Here is a 25,872-nt window from a genome sequence, read left to right on the forward strand (position 1 = left end):
AAACTTTAAGCAACTTTCCATTTTTGGGTGAAGTATTCCTTTACCCATTTCTCAAGAAGCCGTTTTACTTTTTGCCTAAATTTGAGTTCCAGTTAAAGTCAGTCCTCTTGCACATACTTGGTGCATGTCCAGTCTTGTTTCAAACAGCTCACAAAAAAAAAAAAAAAAAAAAAAAAAAAAAAAAATCGCAACCCCTCATCACAAGGTTAAGAAAAGACACAAGAGGCACTGGTTTTAAAAAGACAAGACTGTGTTTTTATTTATAATCCTGAACCAAACTATACAAAGCAGTGGTCAAAAAGCAACCAAAACACACACAAAAAAAAGTTTCGCTTGAAAGGACTGAAAGAACACCAGTACCAGCATACAGTTCTGTTATAGATTGTTTTTTTGATTCTGCACTTCCCATATAAAACACAATGATAAAACAAAACCCCCCAAACTGTACATTAGGATAGAAAGATGCAATCCTTTTAAATGCATATGGAACAAAAGACCTTCAAGATTTAAAAAGGGGTTAATTAACATGTTAAGAGGGCGGCTATGTGTTGACTAAGGACCCCCTCTCATTCATATGAGCCATCTGTTATGTTAACTGATCTGCCAAAGCGAGGGATTAACTTCTAGCAGCACAACCAGGTTAAACAGTCTATTAGCCCCTGCTTAAAACTCATCTTTGGTCTTTAGTGGATCGGAAAAATGTCACCCATGAAAATGACAGAACCTTAGGCTTTCAGTTGCTTGTGTGTACATCTGCTGGTCAAATAACAGAGTAGAATGTGTGCTTGTTAAACGTTTGCTAAAATAAACATTGTTTCTTTTAATACAGGGTTCTAATGTTGGTCCTACACCAATAAATAAGGTCTTACAAAAGGGGACAGAGTCATGATGTTATGGGCCTCAGTGCAATAAAAAGATCTTGTGGCGGCAAAAAGAAGGTGTGTAATATACAGGAAAGCACAAACTCTACTAGGTCAAACTGACCATACAGACAGAGCTACTGAAGAGCGGCGAGAGCTTTAGGCTTTGACCTCAGCCTCTGTGGAGTCACCGTTCTCTTCGGTCTTCTGTTTCTTTGTTTCGACTGCCTCCTGAAAGCAGACGAGCCAGGATTAGATTTAGGTAAGGATGATGGAAATGTTGTGAAATGCATCTAACCCCCAAACCCACCTCCTCCTCAGCTGGACGTTTCACGGGTTGCTCGTCTCCCTTTTCTTCAGCGCCGTTCTCCTCCTCCTCCTCCTCTGCTTCTTCGGCTGTTAAAAGCCAAACGGATTTGTCAAGAACCGGTTTCTGTTCTAGTAAATTATACAATTATGACACAGGCAAAGTCAAACTCACCCTCCTCGTCATCCCCACCCTCTTCGTCCTCATGGGCTTCCTCTTCTTTGTGTGAAGCACCGTTAGTCTAAAACAGAGAAAGCACCATGAGTGAAACCGATACCGTTACATCACCAGATGATTTGGGGATTTTCGAGCAAAGTCAGTGATTAAGTATCATTACGATAAGTTTTTGGGAAGGTCATTTATGTAAAAGCCATGTGCTGAGAAACCATGTGCACAGCTTCGAAACTGTCTTCTCATAAGACGCATCTGTGTCAGTCAGTTTGAACCCTAAACAAAGAGCAGCGCGATGAAAGAGGGGGAGGGGGCCTCCAACACCTGCGCGGCGAGCGGGTACTCGGGGACAAAAGCCACAAGGCCTGCTGGGAAATACTCAACGCTTACTGTTCCATTTCCATTGGCAGGTGCGTCTTCGCTGCCGTTTTCCTTTGCAGCCTCCGCTGCCTCCTCAACCACCTCCTTCTTCTTCTCTTTCAAGTCCTGAAATGAAGCAGACGGTTATCGGTCAATAAATAAACCCCCTCCAACTACATAAACAATGCAGCGTGAGAGTATCTCATGGGTAGTAAAGGGGAAAGTTTGTTTCCTTGAGTTTCTTCCCCACCCACGCACACAGATGAGCCACAGACCACACACACCAGCTGGCTGACTGCCTTTTAAAATACATTAAATGGCAAACCAACACGAGGTTCATGAAAACCACCTCAGGTTTTGCCTTTAAAACCAGTTTTAGAAGCTACGCCATTATTTTAGTAATGTAATATTTCAAACATGTAGTACGAGCATCACGTAGTAACCTTCTAAACGTTAATCGCAACTTAATGTGTACCAATATGAAATTATGTCTGAAAAGGTTAAACTGGAGCTGCTATTATGAGGAAAAATGTATCTCGATTTTCTTTTTTTGTTATGTTGGCAGTGTTTTTCTCTTAAATCTGCACCACAATAGATCTATTATATAGACAATCGATTCGAGTTCACGCCTTTGTGAATTAACTCTTTTGTTTCGACACACATGCCGAGGTCACTTAAGGTCAATTCGCGCAGTCTTGCCCATTGCCCCTTTTATTCCCCAGTAGGAAACGTGCACGCGCATGCGCGCTCACGTGCCGGGTCGGAAACAAAAGGAGGCTGAGCGCGCGCCAAGACAACGTGCTCGAGAGACTGGCGCGAACGACCACAGCACGCAGCGGAGATATTCCCGCCTATTCGAGCGGCAGAGATCAAGAGCCTTGACTTACATTTACACACACACACATTCAAAGAAAGAAAGAAAAAAGTGTGGCAGATGGTTCACTAATTTACCCCCCCCCCTCCATTCAACGTTAATAAGACATGATTATATGGGAATATAATGTCGAATTCAGTCCTCAAAGAGGTTGTTATGACTTATTTTTTATTGGAATGTGCGTAAAGGTTTTCCGTTTAATCTTTCATTTAAACAAGATCGGCGCGAACTGTGAATTAACGGAAAAAAAACCATGCTGATATTCGAAGAATACCGTTTTAACATTTTCTCGATAGGAATAATATTTATCGCTGATAAAACCTCTCACTGGCTGATCGCTTATTCTTTATTTAATTACCAGTAAGATATAATTTCTTCAAATTCAATTTTTTCGAGCAAACTTACCTTTGCGGTGACCTCGGGGGTGGTAGTCGTATCAACAGCGGTATCAGCCATGGTGTTTAATAGAGATGTTTTAAAGAAAAATGTCCGAGAGAAGCGTTAGAAGCAGTGGATGAGGTAGGACACGGTCAGACGCGAGGAAGAAGAGTGAATCAAAACTGACTGAACCTGAGAACTGAAAGGCGCGTTGAGAGCAGCGCCAACCTCGCTGACATCTGATTGGACAAGAGCGTGCTAACGTGAATCCGTTCTACGATATGATTGGAGAGACCGCTGTCAATTGTTTTATAAAGACCCGCCCCTTCACCCGCCCCACTTGTCTTGTTCTACTGGTGGAATATTTAATTTCACCCTCTACCCGGTCTTTTAAAAATGCTGTTATGAGTAGGCCTATTATTCAAAAAAGGCCAGGAAGAATTTAAGCTATTCTGGTGACTTAAATATACATTTCTGACAACATTTTTGTTTGTTTGTGTTGGCGCCTTATCTCTTTGTGTAAATTTTAAGAGATTGCTCATTGAGTGATTTATTTTTCTTCCACTTTTGAGGAACAACTGGTATGTTTGTGTGTTATATTTGGTTTTAATTGCCATTATTTCCTATTCTATTTGAAAACTGCAAATCGTTCACTATTTCCCCTGACCTTTTTTTTCGGACGTCATCTCTTGATAACTGTTTTGTGTGGTTGGAACCTGCCTCCAAGTCTGCAAGAGATAAATTTAAGCTTCTTTGGGGGCTTTGTTTACAGCCACGGTTTCATTAGCATGTTGTATTCAGAGGCCATTGTGTCCCAGATGGAGACGCACAGGCAGCTGTTTCATTCATAATGAGAAGTCACACTAAGATGCTAACATGACCATTCCACACCAGCAAACATCTCAGCACAGATAACCAACTGATTTATGGCTTGGAAGATAAGCTATACGTTCATTCCTGCTTCTCTGTAACACAAAGACTAGCCTACCTGTTGCACAAGGAACAGATTACGCCTGTAGTTAATAATGTTCACCACCTCCCCCTTCAAGAGGTCAAAACCTCGCTCACATCTGTGACTCCTCAAAGGAAGGAAGTACTCTAGTATACTAAACTATAAATGATATTCTTTCCTAGTAAACAAAATATATTTTTAGTCAAAAGTTTTTCCTCAGGGCTTTCCTTTGCGCACACTGAGATAAAGACTCCCCTCCCCGTCTGAATCTCATCAGATCTGCTTTACTGTGTTAACAAAGCCCACTTGGTGGTCACAGATGGTGTGGGCCTGTGAGGGGTCAGCATGTAGTCTTTGTTTTATCAGATGGAGCATTATGCAGTACTAGACCATTGATTTAAACCTCAGCTTTGACTCCCATGTAATTGAGAAGCTGAAAACAGTGATTTGGAGACTAAAGCTTTATTCAGACTAGTTTTTCTTAAGGAGCTGAGGTAAATTTGTGTTTTGCAGGTGAACTTTTTTAAAACTTGGGTACAAACAATTTTGACACAAAGTACAGTCTCCTTTTCAGGAGGAACATCGCTTTTTGCTGCTATAACGTTTTCAAAATCTTTCATATTTATTTTGAAATTTGGCTAATTTTCTTGCTGTGTAAATCTTGTGAATTTATGCCTGGTTCGCTTCATTTTGAATTAGGCATTCTGGGTAAAATAATGGTTTCCCATAATATAAAAAAAAGGTTCCAAAATGGAGTGTTTAGTGGTTCCACTCTTAAAAATAAACATTATTTGCATTTATGGTTTCATGAAGAAACATCGTCCATGGAACTTTTCCATTAGACAAAATATTTTTAGATTAATAAATTGTGCTTCAGACTAAGAAAACATGGAATGTTTAATGTGTCATTTAATGAATGGTTCTTTGATGTTCTTTTATGGCATCAGTGCAAAAATAACTTTTATTTTCACATTAATTTTTTAAGAGTAGCCTATAGAACAATTTTTGGTTCCCCAAATAAGCTTTCAGTAAACAATCCTTTGTAAAAAGATTTACTCTTTGTGTAAAGAACAAACGAAAGAACATTATAAAATACAGTTTTCATTATAATAGCAGATTTTGAAGCTGAAGCAAAGCAATGTTTTAAAACCGCCATATTCTTAACAAGTAAAAAAAAAAGAAAGAAACCCCAGATCATAAGCCCATCTGCATCAGTAGCCTACAAGAAATAAGATTAATAGCAGTGCCACTCAAAAAATGAATCCCGCCAAAACAGTGCTTAAGAAGGAAAACACAAATCTTTAGATTGAAGAGTGGATGTAATTAGTCCCCAAGATGAAACTGTTATATATATTCATAATCTGAGGAGGTCTTAAAAGCTTGCGCTCGGATTAGTTTGGAGTTTGGCAGTTTGTCAGAGTGGGTGGAGAGACAGAGATTGACAGAAAATGTATTCAATCTTATGTTTGAGCTTGGATGTAAACTCAGTGGAACACATGCATATAGAGGTTCTTTCATTGGGGAAATGAAGACCATATGTAGCACACACACTGAAACAGCCGTCTGCTGCTGGAAGCCCACTATGTGTCTGCCGTATAAATCCAGACAAGTAACAGACTTTTTTTTTTTTTTTTAAGAAAACCCTTCTTGTCCTAGTATTACTCATTCCCTGCAACTGGAAAATGGGAGTGAATCTTTGTTAGGTCATTTCCTGTCATTTTTTTTCCCTGCTAGTAGACCCACAGCCTGCCTATGAGCTGGATTTGTTTCCATGGATACTGGAACAATTCCAAGGATTGCCTGCTGGTTTTTAGTGCGCTCTTTGATGAAGGGAAGCCTCGGAATAACCAGATATGGGAAGAAGAAGAAAAGAGCCAACACGTTCCTGTAATCCTCACATCTTCTTTCATGCAGTACAACTAGTTACTCTTTCTTTCTTTCTTTCTTTCTTTCTTTCTTTCTTTCTTTCTTTCTTTCTTTCTTTCCTGGGATATCAAAAGGGCATAGTAACACTGAAAAAAAAAAAACAAAAAAAAAAAAACAATATATATATATATATATATATATATATAAATTATTTTTTAAGTTTAAATAATTATTATGTTAAAATTGTTTCTACACACCATACTTTCAGTGCAACAGCAAATAAAGATCTGAGAGGAAATCAAAATGCACATAATTTTAATTCTTAATGTATGTTCCCTATTGGCCAAAGTTTTTCAGTGCATGTCACTCTGCCTCCTAAATGCATTTCACCTCACATCAGAAATCCCTCTTACTTCTCAACCTCTTGGAAACCTTCTGGCTTGACAATTCAGTTGGCTCCCGATTAAAGGAGACCTATTATGCCCCTTTTTACAATATGTTATATAAGTCTCAGGTGTCCCCAGAATGTGTCTGTAAAGTTTTAGCTCAAAACACCCCACAGATCATTTATTATATCATTCTGAAAATGCCTATTTTGAGTTGAAGCAGAAACACTGTTTTCGTGCACGTCTCTTTAAATGCAAATGAGTTGCTGCTCCATGCCCCCTTTTCAAGAATAGGGCTGTGCCTTTACAGCTCCTTCCTCCGATACTCTGCTAAAACATCTGTTTGGTTTTGATTATCATGTCTTTTGCACTGGAATCAAGTTTTTTTTTTTTTTTTTTTTTTTTTTTTTTTAAAGCCAAACATTTCTGCACATGCACTAGCAGTTTAACAAATCACAACACACTGGTCCAGCTAACCAATCAAAGCCCATTGTGTATTTATGAGGGAGGGGCTTCTTAAATCAACCACCCCAAATCCGAAGCATGGGCATAGAAAACGGCTGTCACTTGGTGTGTGAGTACTAAACTATGTCTTATAGTGCATAAAAAGTCAAATACACAAAAGTTTATGTTTATAAAAACGGTTATGTCTGTGCAGGTAAACAGCTGGGAAAGAAATCACATGTTTATATTAGACCTGTGCAGCTGCCACAGCGTAATATATAGTAAATAAATCAATACATCACTGCTCTCTTGTCTGCTCGGTGGCTTGGACTCTAAACAATGTTCTGTGCAGCCAAAGACAGTTCGCATGCTTTGTTCGAACTGCTATACCACTGTCGCTTGCGAAAACACAATGGCGGTGCTGTGGGTGGAAAATTGCAGATTAAGGGCCAATAATATTATAATAAGAATTATTAAAATTATGAGTGGAGTGAATATGAGCAGCTCATTACCAAAACAAAGAGACTAAGTTATCCTTTTGGGTTGGTAGATGCACCAGAGATCCGATGACAGTCCTTAAACATGAAAAAAAAAAATAATAATAATGTAATGTCCCCTTTAATAGTCCCACCTACATTTTTTGATTTGAATATCATCTTTCAACTTAGATTTTAAATATAAAATGGTATGTGAATGGCATTTTAGTACAGCTGATGCACTACTATCTTTAATATTCAAAGCTGCTATTTATAGTTCCTCCATGAGATTGTACAGGGATTCGTTGTAAGCAAATCATCAACTCTTATCGAGTCAGCAGTGACATAGTTGCACATAATTAAACTTCAGCTTTCCTGGTGACCTCAGATAACCCCATATGTCTGTGGTTGCTATGGAGACCTGTGTCAAAAGTTTAACTTCCCCTTTGGTCAGTGAGGGAAGTAATTTGCAGATGCACCTGAATTTTCGAGACAAAGGGCTGCAACCTGACCCTTGGAATTTCCGGGCTTTTAGGGGAGTTTGAGGAGGAGTTTGTCAATGATCAGGGGTCAGGATTAGGGAAGAAAAGGTCACCATAATTGGAGAAATCAGAGGGAGTGCTTGGTGTTCCAACAGTGTGCTTTTGTCTTGAACAGCGGTAACCCTTAACACTGAAAATCAGCCACATGTATGCTGAAGAAAATGGTGTAGAAACAATTTTCACTCAGAAATTGCTAGTAAATTTCACTTTTTTATTGTATAGAAAGCAACTGTAGCAAAGTGTCTTAAACAGACAGTTTTGCATCAGCACATAAAGGCAACTATTTTTACAAAACAATAATTGAATTCCTATTTTATAAGTTGCTTTTGCTAGATTGCAGAATTGTTAATATGATTTTAATAGACACTGAAAAGGTAAGTTTTGCAAAGCCTCATGCATTAAAAAAAAAAAAAAAATAATAATAATAATATATATATATATATATATATATATATATATATATATATATATATATATATATATATATATATATATATATAAATCAGTTCAGACTATTATTGACAATGAACAACATTTATATCCTGCAAAATCTGCACAAAATCATTTAAAACCAGACATGGTCACATTTAACCTGCACTTTTGTCCCAACAACTTTTATTTGCATCTCTCATTCAGACTCTGTGTGCACACTGTAAAACTCCAGGGTCAGTCTTTTGTGTCCTCTATCCAAGCACAGACTTTCTAAGAGGGGATGATGCTGTGGAATGTTGCCAATCTGGCCCCCGTCCTGAATAGTGATGCTCAATGAGGCATGCTGGGTACTCCGGTAAGTGTGTCCACTGCACTGGCTGTTAGCATAACAAAGACTATATATGAGATGAAGATGAATGAATTACAGGACTAGGGCAGTTCAAGTGGGATTTTTTTTAACAGACTGATCATAGTAGCACGGCTCTTATCAACAACCTACAAAATTTGAGGAATCATTAATTAATCATTTATCAATATTTTGGATCAGGTGCTGTTCAAATGACAAAACATATGGAACTGGGGAAACAAATGTAGAATAATTACAATATTTAATGTTTCCTATGCTAAACAAGACTGCAGTAAAATATTGTAAAATATTATTGGGTTTTAAAAAATAAATTTTCTATATGAATATATTTTCAAATGTAATTTATTCCTGTGATGCAATGCTGAATTTTCAGCATTATTACTCCAGTCTTCAGTGTCACATGATCTTTCAGAATTCTAGAATTCTAAAATACTGATTTGCTGCTAAAAAAAACCCATTTTATTTCAAAGGTCGCATAGAATCTATCAAAAGTCGGAGTAAATAATTTTATAATGAAACAAAAACAAAAATCTGTTTCAAATAAACACCATTCTTTTGAACTTTATTCTCATCAAAAAAAAAAAAAAAAGAATTAAATAATTTGATCATTACAATTATTTCTGAAGGAACGTGTGAGACTGAAGAATATCGTAATAGTGCTGAAAATTCGGCTTTGTGTCACAGGAATAAATTACATTTGAAAATATATTCAAATAGAAAACTGTTAGTTGGAATTGTAATAATATTTCAAAACTTTTAACCAGAAGTCTGTGCATAAGCAATGATACTGAGTAACAATTATTGCTTGCAGTGCAATAAAGTTCTCTCTGAATGAACTATAAAGTTGCAACTATTTTGAGTTGATGACATACATTTTACCAGCGCTGCTGCATTACAGAGACTTGATTGCTCCTGTTTCTAGTGGAAATTTCCATTCTTTCACCACAGGGAGGGTCTTCTACACAGTTCCCTCCCTTAATTCCTCATTACCTGTGATGATCATTAAGATGTGGCTGTGCTTCACACATATTGAAGAGGATGATCTCATAACCAAAGCCACTCCTGGCTAGGATGTTTTCCAGCAGTCTGCAGGTTTTAGCAGGTCGCAGTCGAAATGAAGGCGGTCTGAAACCAAATCCTCATGTTCCTACATGTGCACGTCTAATGTATGTTCAACTCCTAATGTTTTACAGTGTCTGCGTCCCTCAATGTCACTGGATATTATAACAGTTTTAAGAAGTAACCAATCAGGTTTCATTCTCCCGGATCTGTACGGTAGCTTTCATTTGCAGCAGATGATTAAACAAATGACCAATAATCCAGATGGCAAATTAGCATTTCCCTCTTCAAGCTGCAGCTGACATTTCTTCCATTGGATTTGATTTGGGATGCATGCGAGTTCAAACATACAATGAGATATTCATACCAATTAAATTGTCTGCAAGATCTGCAAGAAATGTAGTTTTCCAGAGAAACACTGGCAGATGCAGAGTTGAGCTAATCTCAAACGCAACCCACAAGAGCTGCCATATACACATTAGTTTTAAAGGACAAAGAAGTCTTTATACACAGCCGGAGCTGCTCAGAAGTTATTGCACAGTGTGCAACCATCACATACAGTACCACATTAAACCGTTTCATCAGTCCCTTATAAAGCCATGCTGCAAGGTTAATAGTTAAACTAGATTTTCTGAAAACAAAAACTAAATGTGAGCAGCGTGTGTTTAAACAGTTTGAATGGATAAATCGCTCCAAAAAAAGGGATATGTTCAGTGTTATTTTAGTATCATTTATATCGTTATATTTATTAGTATTTAAAAATATGTATATATTTCTATAGTTGTATTATTTTTTAAGCATTTCTGTATATTGTATTTAATATTTATTTCAGTTTTTTTATAACTTTATTATAAAACGTATATATATATATATATATATATATATATATATATATATATATATATATATATATATATATATATATATTTAGAGAATCACATTCAGTTCATTAGGCATTTATGGCTTATATAATATAATATATTAAGAATATGGATCTCATAATATTCAGAAGATCAAACTGAGAAAAACTACTGATATTTATACGGTCAAAGATTAAAAGATTAAAGATTAGATTATTTAAAATTTCAAATCTGATAGCTTGTAATGTAAATCAATAAGGTTGGTGTTTATATCTTATATCTCTATAACTCTCAATAATATGTCTTAGTAAGATGATATTTAAATAATAAACATCTGAAGTTTCTAAACATATATATTGCAATACAATGTTGATCAAGAGAGAACAAATACATTTTTTAAATGTATAATCAAATAAAGTTACTTCAGTTCAGCATGTGTCCATCTTAAAATATTGATTTTGTTTTCTTTATGAAAATCTGTCAAGATTTCACAGCCAAAATACATGCAACAACTTAAGAATGGGAATTTTTATTTTAAAAATCATATTAAAAGGCCTTTTATATGCTGATAAAATAACAGTCAGATGATAGCAGATTGTGCCCAGGTTTTTCAGCAGATTTTGCGATCATTTAGATGCCTTAGAAATCAGCATATCAAATATTAATAAATTAGGTTCAAGGCTGATTAGTTCACTAGCCTTCATGCAATTTTTATCATCAAGATTTAGGAAATCATTCATGTTTTGAGCACAAACACTGCAGGATGAGTTACACTAATCACTAATCACTAACCTTGCATGTTTAGTGCAAGCAAAGTAAGTGCCATATCATTCTGCAGGCAGTGCAAACAGTTAAGTTAATATGAGGTGTTTATGCGTCTGTTTTAGGCCGCACTGACCTCGGCCCCTTTGTGAGGCTCCAACAAAGAACCATCTGCAGCGCAAGCGAAGCTGAGACAAGAGACAGAAACATGGAGGACTGACTGACTGACTGGGGGAGGGACGGCAGCTCCAGAAAGATCCAGAAACAGAGAAGAACAAAGACAGATGAGAATGTGGGCTACTTCTGCAAAGATCTGTAAATATGCAATGAGGTAATTTTGCGGTGAAGGGGAAACCAACCATGGTTTCTCAAATGAGGGCACAGAATAAAACCCAACACACAGTCAAGAAAATGGAGGGCTCCTGTAATCTTTTGCAAACATACTTCCTTAACAGGAGTGGATGAAAGTAGTTAGAGGTCTCGGGGGCTGGGTTCTTGTTAACCATTTCACGACCGATTTCAAAAGCCCCTCTGGCAGATCTAAATAAATCAATCCAAGAAGAATCATCCAACTTTGAGAAGTTTGTGACTGCATTAGCTGGCAACTCTACTTATAAAACATTTAACATGCTCATGCATGTACATTTGCAATGCAAAGCAGAAGTGAAGACCAAGAAGTCAAAAGATGCGTGGCACTGTTACCTGTTTTAAAGGTCTAATCAACAAGAAGTTTGAATTTTTAATACAGTTTCAAGCACATTACCTACTCCAATGAGGAAAAAGAGAGAGCTCAGAACTCTCAAGAACATGTCAGATCTCAAGACAAATGATTTTTAGTGATATGTGCATAATGCGTTCCCATTTTTCTCACTTGTGATGGTCTCATAAAAAGCATTACAGTGAAAATGATTTTAAGGGCACATCACAACGATAAGGAAAACATTAGAGGAATGATATCAAGCAGTTGTGAAGTATAATTCCTTTTGAGCAGTAATTATATTTTAGCATTAAAGTATATTTTAGCAAGTAAAGTAATTCCTTAACTGTCACAATAAAGATAACCATCATAAAAAATAAAATGGTTCTACAAGTAACCTTCATTTCTTTAAGCAAAAAATGTGTATAATATATAAAAATAAATAAATAAATAAATAAATAAATAAATAAATAAATAAATAAAAAAAAATATATATATATATATATTAAAATGGTTCCATTAGTTAGCGTTAACTAACAATGAAAAATACTTAAATGCATTTATTATTCTTAGTAAATGTTGATTCCAACATTTACTAATGCATTATTAAAATCAAAAGATTTATCGGACCTGAACGAACTAATAAATTATATTTATTTATTTATTTATTTATTATTTAATTATGATCCAAACATGCTTGAACTGGGTTTTATCTTATTTTTTTAAATGAATTATCTTATTTTATTTAAATGTTTAGATTAATTCATTTTTTTTATGTTTAAGCTCACCACGGCTGCATTCATTTGGCCAAAAATACAGTAAAAAAAGTACAATGTTATTACAATTTTTAAATAACAGTTTCCTTTTTTAATACATTTTAAGATGTAATTTATTCCTGTGATTCAAAGCTGAGTCTACAGTGTCGCATGACCTTTCAGAAATCATTCTAATATAAAGATTTGATGCTCCATTATTATTTCTCACTTATTGATAATGGTTAAAATGACTTTAAGTGGCCTGTTCAAGAATAAACTATAAACCTATAATAATAAGTTTTAATTAAATGAGAATGGTGAAATCCACACCAAAGCTAAGGAAAAATAATACAGAGAAATGTATAAAGAATAATACCGCACAATTTAAACAGTATATAATTATATTTTAGAATTAAAGTAATGATAAAATGTCCTTAATTGTCACAAAAAAGAGCTAAAAAATAAAATAAATAAAAAATAAATAAAATGGTTCTAAAAGGAACCTTCATTTTCTATTAGAAATAAATTAACACATATTTAATAAATATTTTAATTATAATATTTACAATCATTTACAACAAGGTTCCATTTGTTAACATGTTAACTATGTTAGTTAACATAACCTAACAATGAAAAATACATCTGAAGCTTTTATTAATCTTAGTTACGGTTGATTCCAACATTGACTACATTATTAAAATCAAAAGCTATCTTTATTAATGTTATTTAATGGACCCGATCTAACATGGACTAGCAAAAGAACAGCTGGATTTTTATCAACTAATGTTAGCAAAGATTAATAAACACTATAGCAATGTACTTCGTATTGTTAATGTTAGTTTTTGCATTTAATATAATTAATGAAACCTTATTGTAAAGTGTTACCTTTATTTCTCTGTTTCCGTGAAATTATGATCCAAACATGCTTGAACTGGGTTTTACCTTACTCTTTGACATTATGCATGTAAATGTTTTTTCCAAATGCAATGCATGCAAGAAAAATCATACATAATCATATAAACACGTGCTGCTGTACACATTGGAATCACATCACAGCTAGAGCAATGACAGCTCATAATCATCATGTAAATCAGTGCAAATATTTTACATAGAATAAAAACACTTATTTACTAGATTAACAGGTATGAGCATTAGTGATGAACAGCTGTGCAACATGACAAACAGGTACAGATGGATCACCTAGCAACAGCAGCCTTCCTTCCCGCCGCACAGCCGCCTGTGACTGTTATCACCATCTAGTGGCACGTGTGGTGATGTGATTGATACTAAATTTATGGCATAATTCACAGCTAAACAAATGTTAAACCTGTTTCTTTAGAACCCCGTTCAATGTATTTTTCACCAAACACCAGGAAGTCCCTCATATTTCTGATGAGATCATGCAAATACATCTAATAACATAGCATGCATGTATTCTGACAGCTGAACATGATTTACCTGGCTTTGTCATGTTATTAAAACAGTGCATTAGCACTGCACGGTATCTATGCCTGTAAAATGTGTACACATTTTATGTGGATTATGTCTACTCTAATTATGAGCGTAACCATGTATGCATAATCACATTGTTCTATTCAATCACTGTAGTGACTAAAAATCACATTAGGGTACATGTGATAATTTATCAGTCCTATTAGATCAGATTTGAAATGGGTGCAGAAGCAAAAACTCAACTCACATTCAAAAACAAACAAAGCTGCCGATTGGTCAGGTCAACACAAGATCTCAGGTTGCCTAACAACACAATCAGAATCGGGGGAGGGCCCCTGGGAGCACATTTTGTGGATGGAAGAAAATACTTGGAATTTTGCCAAGAAAAATAAACCAGACGAGAGAGAGAGAGAGAGAGAGAGAGAGAGAGAGAGAGAGAGAGAGAGAGAGAGAGAGAGAGAGAGAGAGAGAGAGAGAGAGACCTAATAAAGGTATAAAGAATGTACAGTGCATTATCAGTCGTAAGATCTGACAGCTAAGAACAGAGCCTTCAGGAACAAACCAATGGTATAGTCACCTAAAACTGCCCCTCATGCAACTTTTAGTTTAAAATATATAAACATAAACTATGAAAATACAGAATTAAAAACCATGGAGTCTAGAGTCTCATGGTGTTTACAAGGTAAACTGCACTATTACTATTCATACTTAAAGGAAGATTTTACATTTAAATGTTAACATTGCTTTTTTTCCCCCGAGTCTTTCCAAACATAGTTCGAGACTGTACTTGCGAATTGATTTTTTATTTTTTTTGCTTGTGGCACTAAGCAAACACTCAGAACCCCCTAGTAACGGCATAGCAACCACCATTCATAAATCAAAACAATCCAAAACAAAACAAAACAAAACAAACCGAAACAAACTAAAACAAAACAAAACAAACCGAAACAAAACAAAACAAAACAAAACAAAACAAACCGAAACAAACTAAAACAAAACAAAACAAAACAAACCGAAACAAACTAAAACAAAACAAACCGAAACAAAACAAAACAAACTGAAACAAAACAAAACAAACTGAAACAAAACAAAACAAACTGAAACAAAACAAAACAAAACAAACCGAAGCGAAACGAAAAAAAAAAAAAAAAAAAAAAACGAATCGAACAAAAAAAAAAAAAAAAAAAAATTATAGCTGTAGTGTGTTTGGTAGAATAACACGTGCAGATATGAAGAACCTATGGGAAAATATTTGTGATTTAAACTTTAACATTTTTTTTTTTTACTTTTCTCATTTTATTTCCTTACAATTGCAAGTATACATTTCACAATTACGACTTTATTTGCAATTGGGAGTTTATATCATGCAATTTTGAGATAAAAAGTCTATCTAAAATTACCTTCTTTCATTTTTATTCAGTGGGGGAAATGGGCTTCCACAAGAACCGAATGCAGCCAGACATGGATGCAAAGCATTTGATAAGAACAGAGTCTGAGTGACCAAACAGGATGTGTTTTTGAGGGCTGGAGAGTGTGCTGTCAAAATCAACAGGATATGAGCCAGTTTGGTGCTGAAGATAAGGGTGAATGAACATTTCTGCTGTGTTTTCTGTGCAGCCTGTTAGATATCGATAAAAGTGCACATAATTTGAGAGCAATAAGTCAGTAAGACAATAATAAATCCGCTGCAGCTAAAAAAATAATCAAATACAAAACAAACAGGAACACTTGGAATAATTAATATTTGTAAATGTTTATGCTCACCAAGGCTCCATTTGTTTGGTCAAAAACACAGTAAAAACAGTAATATAGTGAAATATTACTACAATTCCAAATAGCTGATTCCCTTTTCCCTATATTTGAACATTTAATTTAATTATTTGATCAAACTCCCTCATTCCTCCAGTCTTCAGTGTCACACGGTTCTTCAGAAATCATTATAATATGCTGATTTTCTGCACAGTTATTACTGGTGCTCACTTATTAGTAATGGTTAATAATTATCAATTATTTATTTATTCATTTTTATTTTTTGCTGCTTCAGAGGAATAAAAGTTCAAATCTGAAATAGAAATCCCCTGTAATATTCTAAATTAATTTACTGTCACTTTTGATCAATTAAAGAAAACTACAACTAAATCAGTAATAGTGATGCTTGTATTTGAATGAGTACAGAATAATAAGTAATTCCAGTTTTTAAACTAATCAAAGAACCAAAATGTAGAGAGACAGAGAGGAAGGAACCTAATGCATCATGGGAAGAAACACAGCAGAGGAAGGATGAGATAAGACGGAGTGATAGTAAAAAGCTAAGTTCTAGTAGTCAATGTTTTTCTTTGTGTCAGCGTGATTTCTGATTGGCTGATTTTTTGCAGTGTGGGCGGTGCATGTGAGTGGGTGAGAGTGAGCCGTTGCTAGTATGAGGAAATGAACTTCGGATGTGATAAAAAAAGGGGGGAGTGTTGCCATGGTAACCCAATGGGCCGTGTGCACAAAACATTTTGCAGCAAAGGGAGGGGGTTAAAAAAGGGTCGAATTACAAAGCATCTAAACTTCCATCTTGAGTCGTCTGATGCATTTTCTGTGCGCGTTTGCTTTCACAGAGTGCTTGTTCAGAACAGCTCTGCCATCAAAAGAGACACAAATCATTCAAGGGATAAGATTCCTTTCTATTCTCTATGGAATTATTACAATAAACAGAACACTTAGCAGAGACTAAGCACAGAAACAAATAAGCGTGATAAAATAATAACCAGGAATCTAAATTAGGCCTGTGTGGTGGTCAACGCCTCTTCACAGTCTCAGGCAATTTGTGCTTCTAAAATTAAAGATTACATTTTTCTAGTAGGCAAATTAAAGTGTTAATCATTAAATATAATCAATTAAAATAAGCTAATAATTATGAAAAAAGAAATAAGTAAGTTAAATGCTGTATTATTTTAGTTTTTAATTAAATTAGGTATCAGTGGCATTTCATTTAAACTGAGTAGCATACTTAAAATGGTACTTATATTTGTGTCTTTACCATCTCATGTAGAAATGGTTGTATGAATGCAAAATAAATCATTTGTGGCCATGTTGCATTGTGGTTATTTTCCGGATTATGAACTTTACTAAGACTGTGTGTGTCTCAGACAGCACCCTTTGAGTTTATCCACAATATAACATGACCCTAAGTGCCTTACCGCTGAAATCATGCACAACTGGTATACATATAGTCGGTGAAATACATAGACAGAGTTGCTAAAGTAATGTGATGTCTGATTAAAAAAAAAGAAAAAACACAATATCTCTGAATTGCTGATTTACCAGACTTTTATTGCTGTGACTCTAAAGCAGAACTGTCCTTAACAAAGATGAAGAATGAATAAGGAAACAAAAGAACTCAAGTACTGAAGCAAATGAACTGATATTTGATAGTAGTCTGCATGAGAAGGCATCACGGGAATTCTAACATGGCCAAATGCTGCCCTCTTCTGTTTGTCATTAGGAAATATTTACAAAATCAAATTTTGTCATTTACTCACTCTGCCAAGACAACGTGTGTTGTGTGTGTGTGTGTATATATATATATATATATATATATATATATATATATATATATATATATATATATATATATATATATAATAATAATTTTTTTTACAAGATTAAAGTCAGCTCGCTTTCTGTAGATCTGTCTCATTTGATTGTAAATCACATATTTACACTATGACCTGAAATCCATAACCTCAGGCAAACAGGGAAATCTGATTCTTTTCCACCTCCAACTCTGATGGCCTGAGGTTGAGTAAAACACAATATAACAATATAATGGTTGACTAATATAATAATTGTAATTTCATAGCTATTTCATTTATTAAAATGACATGTTTGTATTATTTGAAATGTTATTTATGTCTTTAGATTTTTTATTTTAAATAACTTTATAACAATAATTTTTTTTTAAAAAATGATAATTTAGCAGTTGTTTCTAGCTTTCTTCAGGTGGTGTTGGTGGGACCCCTTCTAAAAATGTACGGAAGTGATCATCTGTGTTAAGTTCTGGGTGTTTGACTAACAAGCGGCATTTAGGGAAAAAATAGGTCGCTACCAACCCCATAATACTAAGTAAACTGACTCCTACTTGAGCAATAGACTTCTCTTTATCACCTAGACTTGTGTAGATGGGGATGAACATCACCCACAGTACACAGTAACTCAAGGTGGAGATGGTGATGTCTCTGGCCAGGTTGTATTGTCCAGGCGGCTTGAGAGCCATGAAGGTGGCCATGAATGACACCAGTGCCAGTATAACATTAAAACCAAGCATCAAGCCGAAGTTTAACATGGGCTCCACTGGACAACGCAAAAAGGTTTTCACATATGTCACCTCCAAGCTGGCGACGTAGTGGGTCAGAGAGGGAGCTTCTTGGGCGTACCAACCACACAGTCCCGCCTGGAGCCCGCAACATCCCAGAACCACAAACAAGCTTCCCCGTCCTCGTATGTTCTCCAGCTGCTCAGAAGACTTTTCAGGGAATTCTGTGATGCACACAATCTGGTGAGTGGAAGAAGACAGTGTATATAATTAATCAATTCAAAATGATAATTATTTTCTTACACTTTATTTTAAGGTCTCTAGTGCAGCCTAATTATATAAATCCTGAGTACTATTAAGTAACAACATATAGCATACTCTTCTGCACTTTGCACATGACATGCAGAACAAAATATGCATATATCATGACCAGTCATAATGAACTAACTAACCAATCATTATACTTTATCTTCATAATGTTTGATTGTAAAAAAAAATAATAATAATAAATAAAAAATTGCATTTAACATGCACTGATGCTATTTTTTAGGATCACCTGAAGGGAAATGGTAAGAATGACTGAAAGGGCCACGGTGGGAAAAAAGGCATTGAGTGGCTCCTGCAGACGGCACACAACATCTCCTGGCTGACCCAGGAACAGCACCAGGCTTATACATTCTCCCGCTAGGCTCAGTAGCATAAGGCCAGTCAGGGGTCCACCTGCGGTTTTCACCAGTGGAGTTCCTCTGTGCATGAAGAATAGAGCTCCTACCCATACAATTGAAACCAGCACCAAAATTCCTCCAAGAATGAGTCCGATTGACTCAAAGTTGCTCCAGTCCAGGTACAAATAGATGGGATAGATACAGCTTGTGCTTCGTGGGGTGGACCACTGGCCAATAGGACATGATTTACACTGGATATCATCTTTGAATCAAAAGAGGAGCCAGATAAAGGTTAGTCAACATCAGACCTTGAATGCATACATTTCTATTCTCTACATGTTGAATTAGGCAGTTATTATCAGAGCCAATATTTAGGATTGTTTAGAATGACTTGAAAAGCTATGTTGGTATAGTCACAGACCTGAGTTGTTCAGGAACGTTCCCTCCTTGCAGTCAATGCAGTCGAAACAGCAAGAGTGGAAACCTTTAACTCTGCGCACCTGTCCTATCCCACAGTCCGAGGAGCAAGTGGACATAGGCACCTGTTGGTCAAGATGTGCTTTAGTTACAAGTTTGAAAACATCTATGCATTCTCTATTGTTAGTATTTGACATATTTGAACTAATTTTAAGCCATTTTAGTTCATGCAAAAAATTGAAATGAAAATTTTGTCATCATTTACTTTTAGTAAGAGTTTCTATCTTTGGTTGAGTACAACAGAAGATATTTCGAAGAATGTGGGTAACCAAAAATTTGATGGTGGTCCATGACTTCCATAGAATAACAATAACAATAATAAAAAAATACTATGGCTACCACCAACTACTTTGTTTAAATATTATTTTGTGTTCAGCATTCAAGTTTAAAATAGCATGCGGGTGAGTAAATTATTTTTGGGTGTACTATCCCTTTAAAGGTTTATTAAGCTCATGATAAACTGTGTCAAAACTAGTAAAACAATGAATTCAAATCAAATATCAAGTGCAAATAGTGTTACTATTCCATTCATACCTTTCTGTTTTTTGTGTGCCATGTTATGTTGTTTTTATTAAGCGTGAGGTTCTGAAAAAAGTATCCAATTACGTAGAAGCGCACAGTGGTGTCATTAAAGTTCCATTGCATAACATCGTAGCCAAAGCTTGGATTACCCTCTTGATCAAACTTTAAATTGACCCCATCGAGATCTACAGAAACTTTTTGGAGACTCTGTAACAGCTGTAGAAAGGATCATATATTGTCATTTTAGTACACTCTTAACCTTCTAGGATAAAACAAGCAGATTTGCAGAAATAATAGCTTGCGTGTGGTTACCTGCCATGGATAAACATCATCAGTCTTGGGATTCAGATCACAGTGGGTGGCATTGCATCCCAGCAAGTCATGCAGTGCATATGCCACACAGTAGATGGCAGTATACACGTTGAAAGCTGACCGCTGCACGAGTTTGAGCTCTACCATGCTCACGTTGGCTTGGCTTAGGTAGCTGCATCTTGTGCAAGGGTTGTCCAGAGGAGAGATTTCTGTATCTGGCTGCTGGGGGATTTCCATCTCTCCAATTTTGGTGAAGAGCTCACGGATATAAGGAGTGAAGAGGTCAAGGGGTCTGGTGACGTCTGCAAATGCTAACACTGTTCCTATTGAATTGATCCCAGGCAGGGTGGATACAATATCGTTTATTGCCCATGCTGTGCTTGCCACCCAAACGCCTGTCATGTTTCGTTTGATTACCTGATCAGATAGTGATCAAAAAAGCATTTAGAATCACCAAAACCTGTAGATTATTATGACTATAAATCAGTGAACGAACAGAGGAACATAAAATATATATAAATATTTTTTTCCTTATGATGTCAGCTATGATCCTCAAATTTTGCATTCCACTGTGCTGTAATGTCATGTGCGTTAGCAAGGCATCTCTGGCTAAAACTAGCTAACATTAAACTTAGTGAGTCCATGCTAACGTCCAAACCTAAATAGCGAACTGTTCTCATGTCAGGTACAGTGTAGGTCAAAAACACATAAATGAAGGTCTACATTTCAGTATCTCTCCTTTTTAAACTGGTTAAATATAAATTAATTTAATCTCACACTGTGGTACAAACAGTGTTGATACAAACAGCGGAACAGTGTTGATCCTGGATGTTGTCATTGTGATCATGAGGACTATAACATGAGGCTCCTCTTGTTTGCATTGTGATCTGTATTTTTACATATTTATTAAAAAATATTTTATATATCCTTCAAGATATTTTTGATGAACTCTGAGTGCTCTCTGAACCGCCCATAGACAGCAAGGATATTACCACGATCAACGCAAAGAAACGTAGCAAGGGAATCGTTAAAATAATACACTTGACATCAGTGGTTCTGTAATTTCACTATTACTAGAATACTACTAGAATACTTTTTGTGTGCAAAGAAATCACAAATAAAGACTTTATTCAACAATTCGTCTCCTCGGTGTCACAACGCATGTACCTGGATAAGCTGTTTACGTTGTTTATGCTTGGATCTGAACATTAACAACATATCTCGGCACATACTGTACGTTGCATACGTTGTTTATGTGATACTCTCTGAAAAGGTATGCAGATACGGAGGAGACATATTGTTGAATAAATTATGATTTTTTTTTTCTTTGCACATAAAAAGTATTCTTGTAGCTTCGTAAAATTGAGGTTTAACCACTGATGTCCCATGGATTATTTTAATAAAGTCCTTGCTACATTCCTGAGTCTTAATCATGTTAGGATCCTAGGTGTCTATGGGAGGGTCAGAAATCTCTTGGTTTTCATAAAAAGTATCTTCATTTTTATTCCGAAGATGAACAAAGGACTTACAGATTTGGAACGACGTGATGGTGAGTAATTCATTTTTGGTTGAACTGTCCCTTTAAGTCATACTTGAATTATAGTCCTTCTGTGTCCAAAATTGATTAAAAACATCTTGGGACAAGGCAGTTAGCAACTCTGTTTGTTTGTCTGAGTGAGCGACAGTAACTAAGGGGCTTACCTTTAGGTCAATTGTTTTTCTATGTAAACATTCCCTAACTGGACGTCTTTGAACGTTGAACTTGCATCTTACATCTTTTGCAACATCGTACACATGATACAACATTCAAAAAACAAAACAATGGTTCTTAAAATCATGTTTCAAAATCTTGCATTTTTCTTTCCCATTCGTAAATAAAAAAATACATTTTGTTTGAATACCCTGTTGAAAAAAAAGAAGGGATGTTTTGAAGCATGGCAGCCGGTTTGAGGAAGTTTAAGCTGGTTCTTAGTTGGTCATGAGCTGGTTTAAGCTTTTCCTGAGCAGGAACTAGTTGCTTTGGACCAGCACTTGACCAAATGAAACCAACTCATGACCAGCTTATAACCAGCTCATGACTAACTATAGACCAGTTTAAACCAACTCAAACCAGCTGCCATGCTTCAGAACATACCTAACCAGCATATGCAGTTTTTTTTTCAACAGGACAACCACTAAACCTATATGTAAAGTCCAACAGCACAAATCATTTGGTTTAAGTGCAAACAAAATTTGTGGTGCAGAATGTTAATTTTAATGTAAGTGCCTTTGTTTATGGTTGTAGATTAGGCAAGCAATGTGTCTTTTTCTTGATTAGAAGTTGGGAGCTCATTCCACCAAAGAGGAAAATAAACCTTTTACCTCTTTGTGAATGGATTGAAATAACAACGCCTCCAGTAAATTGTAAACCAGCAGTCGTTATTGGGTGTCATGCTAATGTATTTGGAAATCCATCAGAACAAGGCACTTTTGCAGCATCCAAAAGAAAGATCTTATTCATATGGTCAGAAGTTTACAGTTTTGAGTCTACTTCAATAGATCAAATCATTTTATCATAGTATGACCCATAAAGTTGCAATACTGTTCACCTCTGTGAAGAAGTCTCTGGCCGGCTTGGGGAGAGAGAAGACCACCACCACTCCCACTTTGGCGTCCACAATGCGATCGAGAATCTCTTTCACCGCTTGACCAGGATCGCTGTATACAGGAATCAAACCCTGATATGCCACACAGATGGACTCTTCATTGGCCATGCTGGAGAACTGCTGCTGACCCTTCTGTCCGTATTCATCGTCGCTACCTACTACTGACACCCAGTTCCAGCCGAACAATTTCAGAAGCTGCACCATGGCTGTTACCTGCCAGCGATCAGTAGGGACTGTGCGCATGAAGGACGGGAAGGTCTCTTTGTCGCTGAACATGTCGCTGGTGGCACCGTAGCTAATCTAAAAATTCACAATTAGATATACGTTAAAAAACAGGAGGATTAAAGGCAGGAATACACTACATGATTTTTGCCCTGATTTTCTGCCATATTACTGAAGCTAGTTTTCCAAAGTCAGAGCCAGTCTGCAGATTTGAGTTGACAGATTTCAGTAGTGTATGATGGTCACAGATTGCAGACTTTGATTCCATCCAGTTGGATGAGATCAAATGTTTTATATTTTGCGCCGATTTTAGAACAAATAGTTTTTTGTTTGTTTTTTTAGATTTTTTTCTCCCGTATTTGTCATCCTTTCCTGTTAAAATGCTTGCTACGGATGCAAAAACGCAGAAAATCAAACTTTTTTACGGACGAAAGTTTCGGAGGTAGTGTGTTATGTGATTGACACAATGTGAGGTTGTATTTATTTTTTAATTGTGTGAAAATCACCTTAAAAAACCTTAAGTGTGATATTACTAGTTAACAGACAAATCAGTCACATTATTACATATATTTGCTAAAATATTGAAACAAACATTGATTTTGCTTACAATTTCAAAACTATATTAGGAAAAAGTGGGTTGCATCCTTTAAATCTAACACTTTTAATGTCAACTCACCAGTGGCATCAAGAAAAATCCAATCAGCTTGCCAATAACTGGGACCAAATCGGAGCTGTTTGGTCCTATGATGGCTATAACACGAGTCTTGTAGTCGGTGTAGTTACAGGTGACATCCAGTTCTTCTGTTGTTTCTTTTGTGAGAAGCTGGAGGACGGGCCTCATGACAACGGCTGGTTGCATGCAGGTGTCGTAACTCTCAAATCCCAGCGTGATTCCAGGGAGGAGATTGTCTCTGGAGTTGATCTCGTCCAAAGAGAACTTCATCGCCAGTGCGAGGGACAAACCAAATGTGCTAATTCTGCCAAAACACAAGGATAAAAAGTGATTGTAGGAGCAAAGCATTTTCAGATTTGGTAGACTTCCTTCAAGATTTTACCTGTTGCACTCAAGATCGTCAGGCTTCACCCGTTTGCTCAGATCACTGGTCAGTTCATTAATGGGGAAAAGTCCTCCTATCAGAATATCTCCAGGTGATTTAAAAAGATCGGTTGAGATGTTCTTGAACCACGATGGATTCTCGCTCAATCCCGACTCTAGAATGCCACAGAACACCAGAAGTGTCCATTCCTTAGCCATCCTGGAGGGCGATCAATCCAGGAGGCATGAATAAGCACATCACTATATCATGGACATTAATAAATGAAAGTGAAATAGCTGGACTGACCTCAGTTGAAGTATTGCTTAGGCTCTTCTTGCTTTGATGTGTTGCGATTGCCTTGATGGCGAGTGATTATGATGGTTTGACGGTCAACCGACAACACGTAAATGAGAGAAACAACCCGCCCCATGCTTTTGTGATCAGCTTTCATGTGCTTTGCATGTAAATTAAGGGTCTACATCAAGTTTCATTCTGGCTTCACATGGAAATGTTCTGGTCTCTCCTCAACGTTCAAGCATGCTGAGTAAAGCTCTCGTTCATTGCTATATTGTTAGTTGTTGGTCTTTTCCACTATTAGTGCAAAGCTGTTTTCCAGTAAAAGTCTGTGGAGTTTTTTATGCACTAGTTATAAAGTTATACTTTTGTACATAACACATAGGAGACAAAGAAAATTGGTATTGTTCTTAAACAGGTGTGTTTTCTCAATCACAGTACTTTTTCAGAAACACTTTGTGTATCGCAGTGTCAGAACACGAGCCCAGAAAATAGATCTGATTCAAAATATTTATCTGGAAAAACGTGTTGAACAAACAATGGAGGCAGCTTGCACAATGCATTTGTACAGAAATTGTGGGAATTTCCATAGTTTTTGTTTGTGGCTTTGATTCAAAGTGCTTCATGATGGATGCGGGCCCATGCATGAATGATAGCGAATTAAACATCTGAAAGACGTCATCATGGACCTTTGGCACAAATATGCACAGCCAAGGGTATTTATGTAAGTTTTTATTATCATTATTTATTCTGATTTATACATTTATTATACAACCCATTTTTAAAAATGCATGTTTCAGAGATGTAGAACTGATTTTTTGACCTAAGACTTAGATTAAGATGTTTCTGAATATTCCAGATATCCATTGGAATTCCATTGGAAGTCACGTACAATACTATGGGTGCCTAAAGGATTTGCATAAATGTAACATCAGATGTATAGTGTCAAAACTGCTGGTTAGATATTTGCATGACATTTTGACTGTTGTTCAAATGAATCGCAGCTACAGCCACATGTTTACAAGAGCTTTGCATACATGTGGAGCGAGACGTAGTATTACCCGCTTATATTTTCATTGGTCATAGTTTTTGCTTGTATTTTTTTTGTTAATCTCACTCAAAGAATTGTGGTTGAATGGCAAAAAATCCAGACAATGAACAGATTAAACATTACTGGCAGAGTGTAAATACATGAACAGGGCTAACTTCAGCTATTTAGTGCATTATGAACGACATCAATCAATAGGTTTTAATTGCAGTTTGATTTGACCTTTTATTACAGCTGATTTATTCGGACAACCTTAATCATATCTCTTGTGTCACTAACCAGCAGAGGGCAAAATTACATTAAACCAAGGTCTTCCCTATTAAAAGAGGAAATCATTCTTCGTAGTATCT

General features: G+C 36.1%; 2 protein-coding genes across 3 annotated transcripts; both read right to left on the reverse strand.

The window, feature by feature from the left end:
• Nucleotides 1–232: 232 nt before the first annotated feature.
• On the reverse strand, nucleotides 233–3,145 carry LOC113110887 (prothymosin alpha). 2 transcript variants are annotated; one of them, XM_026275156.1, is made up of 5 exons: nucleotides 2,978–3,145; nucleotides 1,723–1,824; nucleotides 1,342–1,408; nucleotides 1,171–1,256; nucleotides 233–1,091 (listed from the first exon to the last, which is right to left on the reverse strand). In XM_026275156.1, exons 1-5 carry the CDS (start codon nucleotides 3,026–3,028, stop codon nucleotides 1,020–1,022), a joined length of 378 nt encoding a protein of 125 aa, XP_026130941.1. In that variant the 5' UTR covers nucleotides 3,029–3,145; the 3' UTR covers nucleotides 233–1,019. The 2 variants fall into 2 exon arrangements, with proteins under 2 accessions (XP_026130941.1, XP_026130942.1); XM_026275157.1 differs by having other exon boundaries at nucleotides 1,729–1,824; nucleotides 2,978–3,142.
• Nucleotides 3,146–17,911: 14,766 nt separating this feature from the next.
• On the reverse strand, nucleotides 17,912–24,853 carry LOC113111335 (taste receptor type 1 member 3-like). Its single transcript, XM_026275959.1, has 8 exons — nucleotides 24,199–24,853; nucleotides 23,820–24,120; nucleotides 22,865–23,221; nucleotides 20,277–20,693; nucleotides 19,977–20,180; nucleotides 19,387–19,507; nucleotides 18,857–19,227; nucleotides 17,912–18,540 (listed from the first exon to the last, which is right to left on the reverse strand). Exons 1-8 carry the CDS (start codon nucleotides 24,396–24,398, stop codon nucleotides 17,974–17,976), a joined length of 2,538 nt encoding a protein of 845 aa, XP_026131744.1. The 5' UTR covers nucleotides 24,399–24,853; the 3' UTR covers nucleotides 17,912–17,973.
• Nucleotides 24,854–25,872: the final 1,019 nt, after the last annotated feature.

This window comes from Carassius auratus, chromosome 11 (genome assembly GCF_003368295.1).
Source record: "Carassius auratus strain Wakin chromosome 11, ASM336829v1, whole genome shotgun sequence".
Classification (NCBI taxonomy): domain Eukaryota; kingdom Metazoa; phylum Chordata; class Actinopteri; order Cypriniformes; family Cyprinidae; genus Carassius; species Carassius auratus.

Coding starts and splice junctions, on each gene's coding strand:
- LOC113111335 (XM_026275959.1), bottom strand. CDS start 24,398: ATGGCTAAGGAATGGACACTTCTGGTGTTCTGTGGCATTCTAGAGTCG. Junction 23,222..23,819: donor GATTTTTCTTGATGCCACTG/GTGAGTTGACAT, acceptor GTGAATTTTTAG/ATTAGCTACGGTGCCACCAG. Junction 19,508..19,976: donor GGCACACAAAAAACAGAAAG/GTATGAATGGAA, acceptor CTTGACCAACAG/GTGCCTATGTCCACTTGCTC.
- LOC113110887 (XM_026275156.1), bottom strand. CDS start 3,028: ATGGCTGATACCGCTGTTGATACGACTACCACCCCCGAGGTCACCGCA. Junction 1,257..1,341: donor GGGTGGGGATGACGAGGAGG/GTGAGTTTGACT, acceptor GGCTTTTAACAG/CCGAAGAAGCAGAGGAGGAG. Junction 1,092..1,170: donor AACGTCCAGCTGAGGAGGAG/GTGGGTTTGGGG, acceptor GTCTGCTTTCAG/GAGGCAGTCGAAACAAAGAA.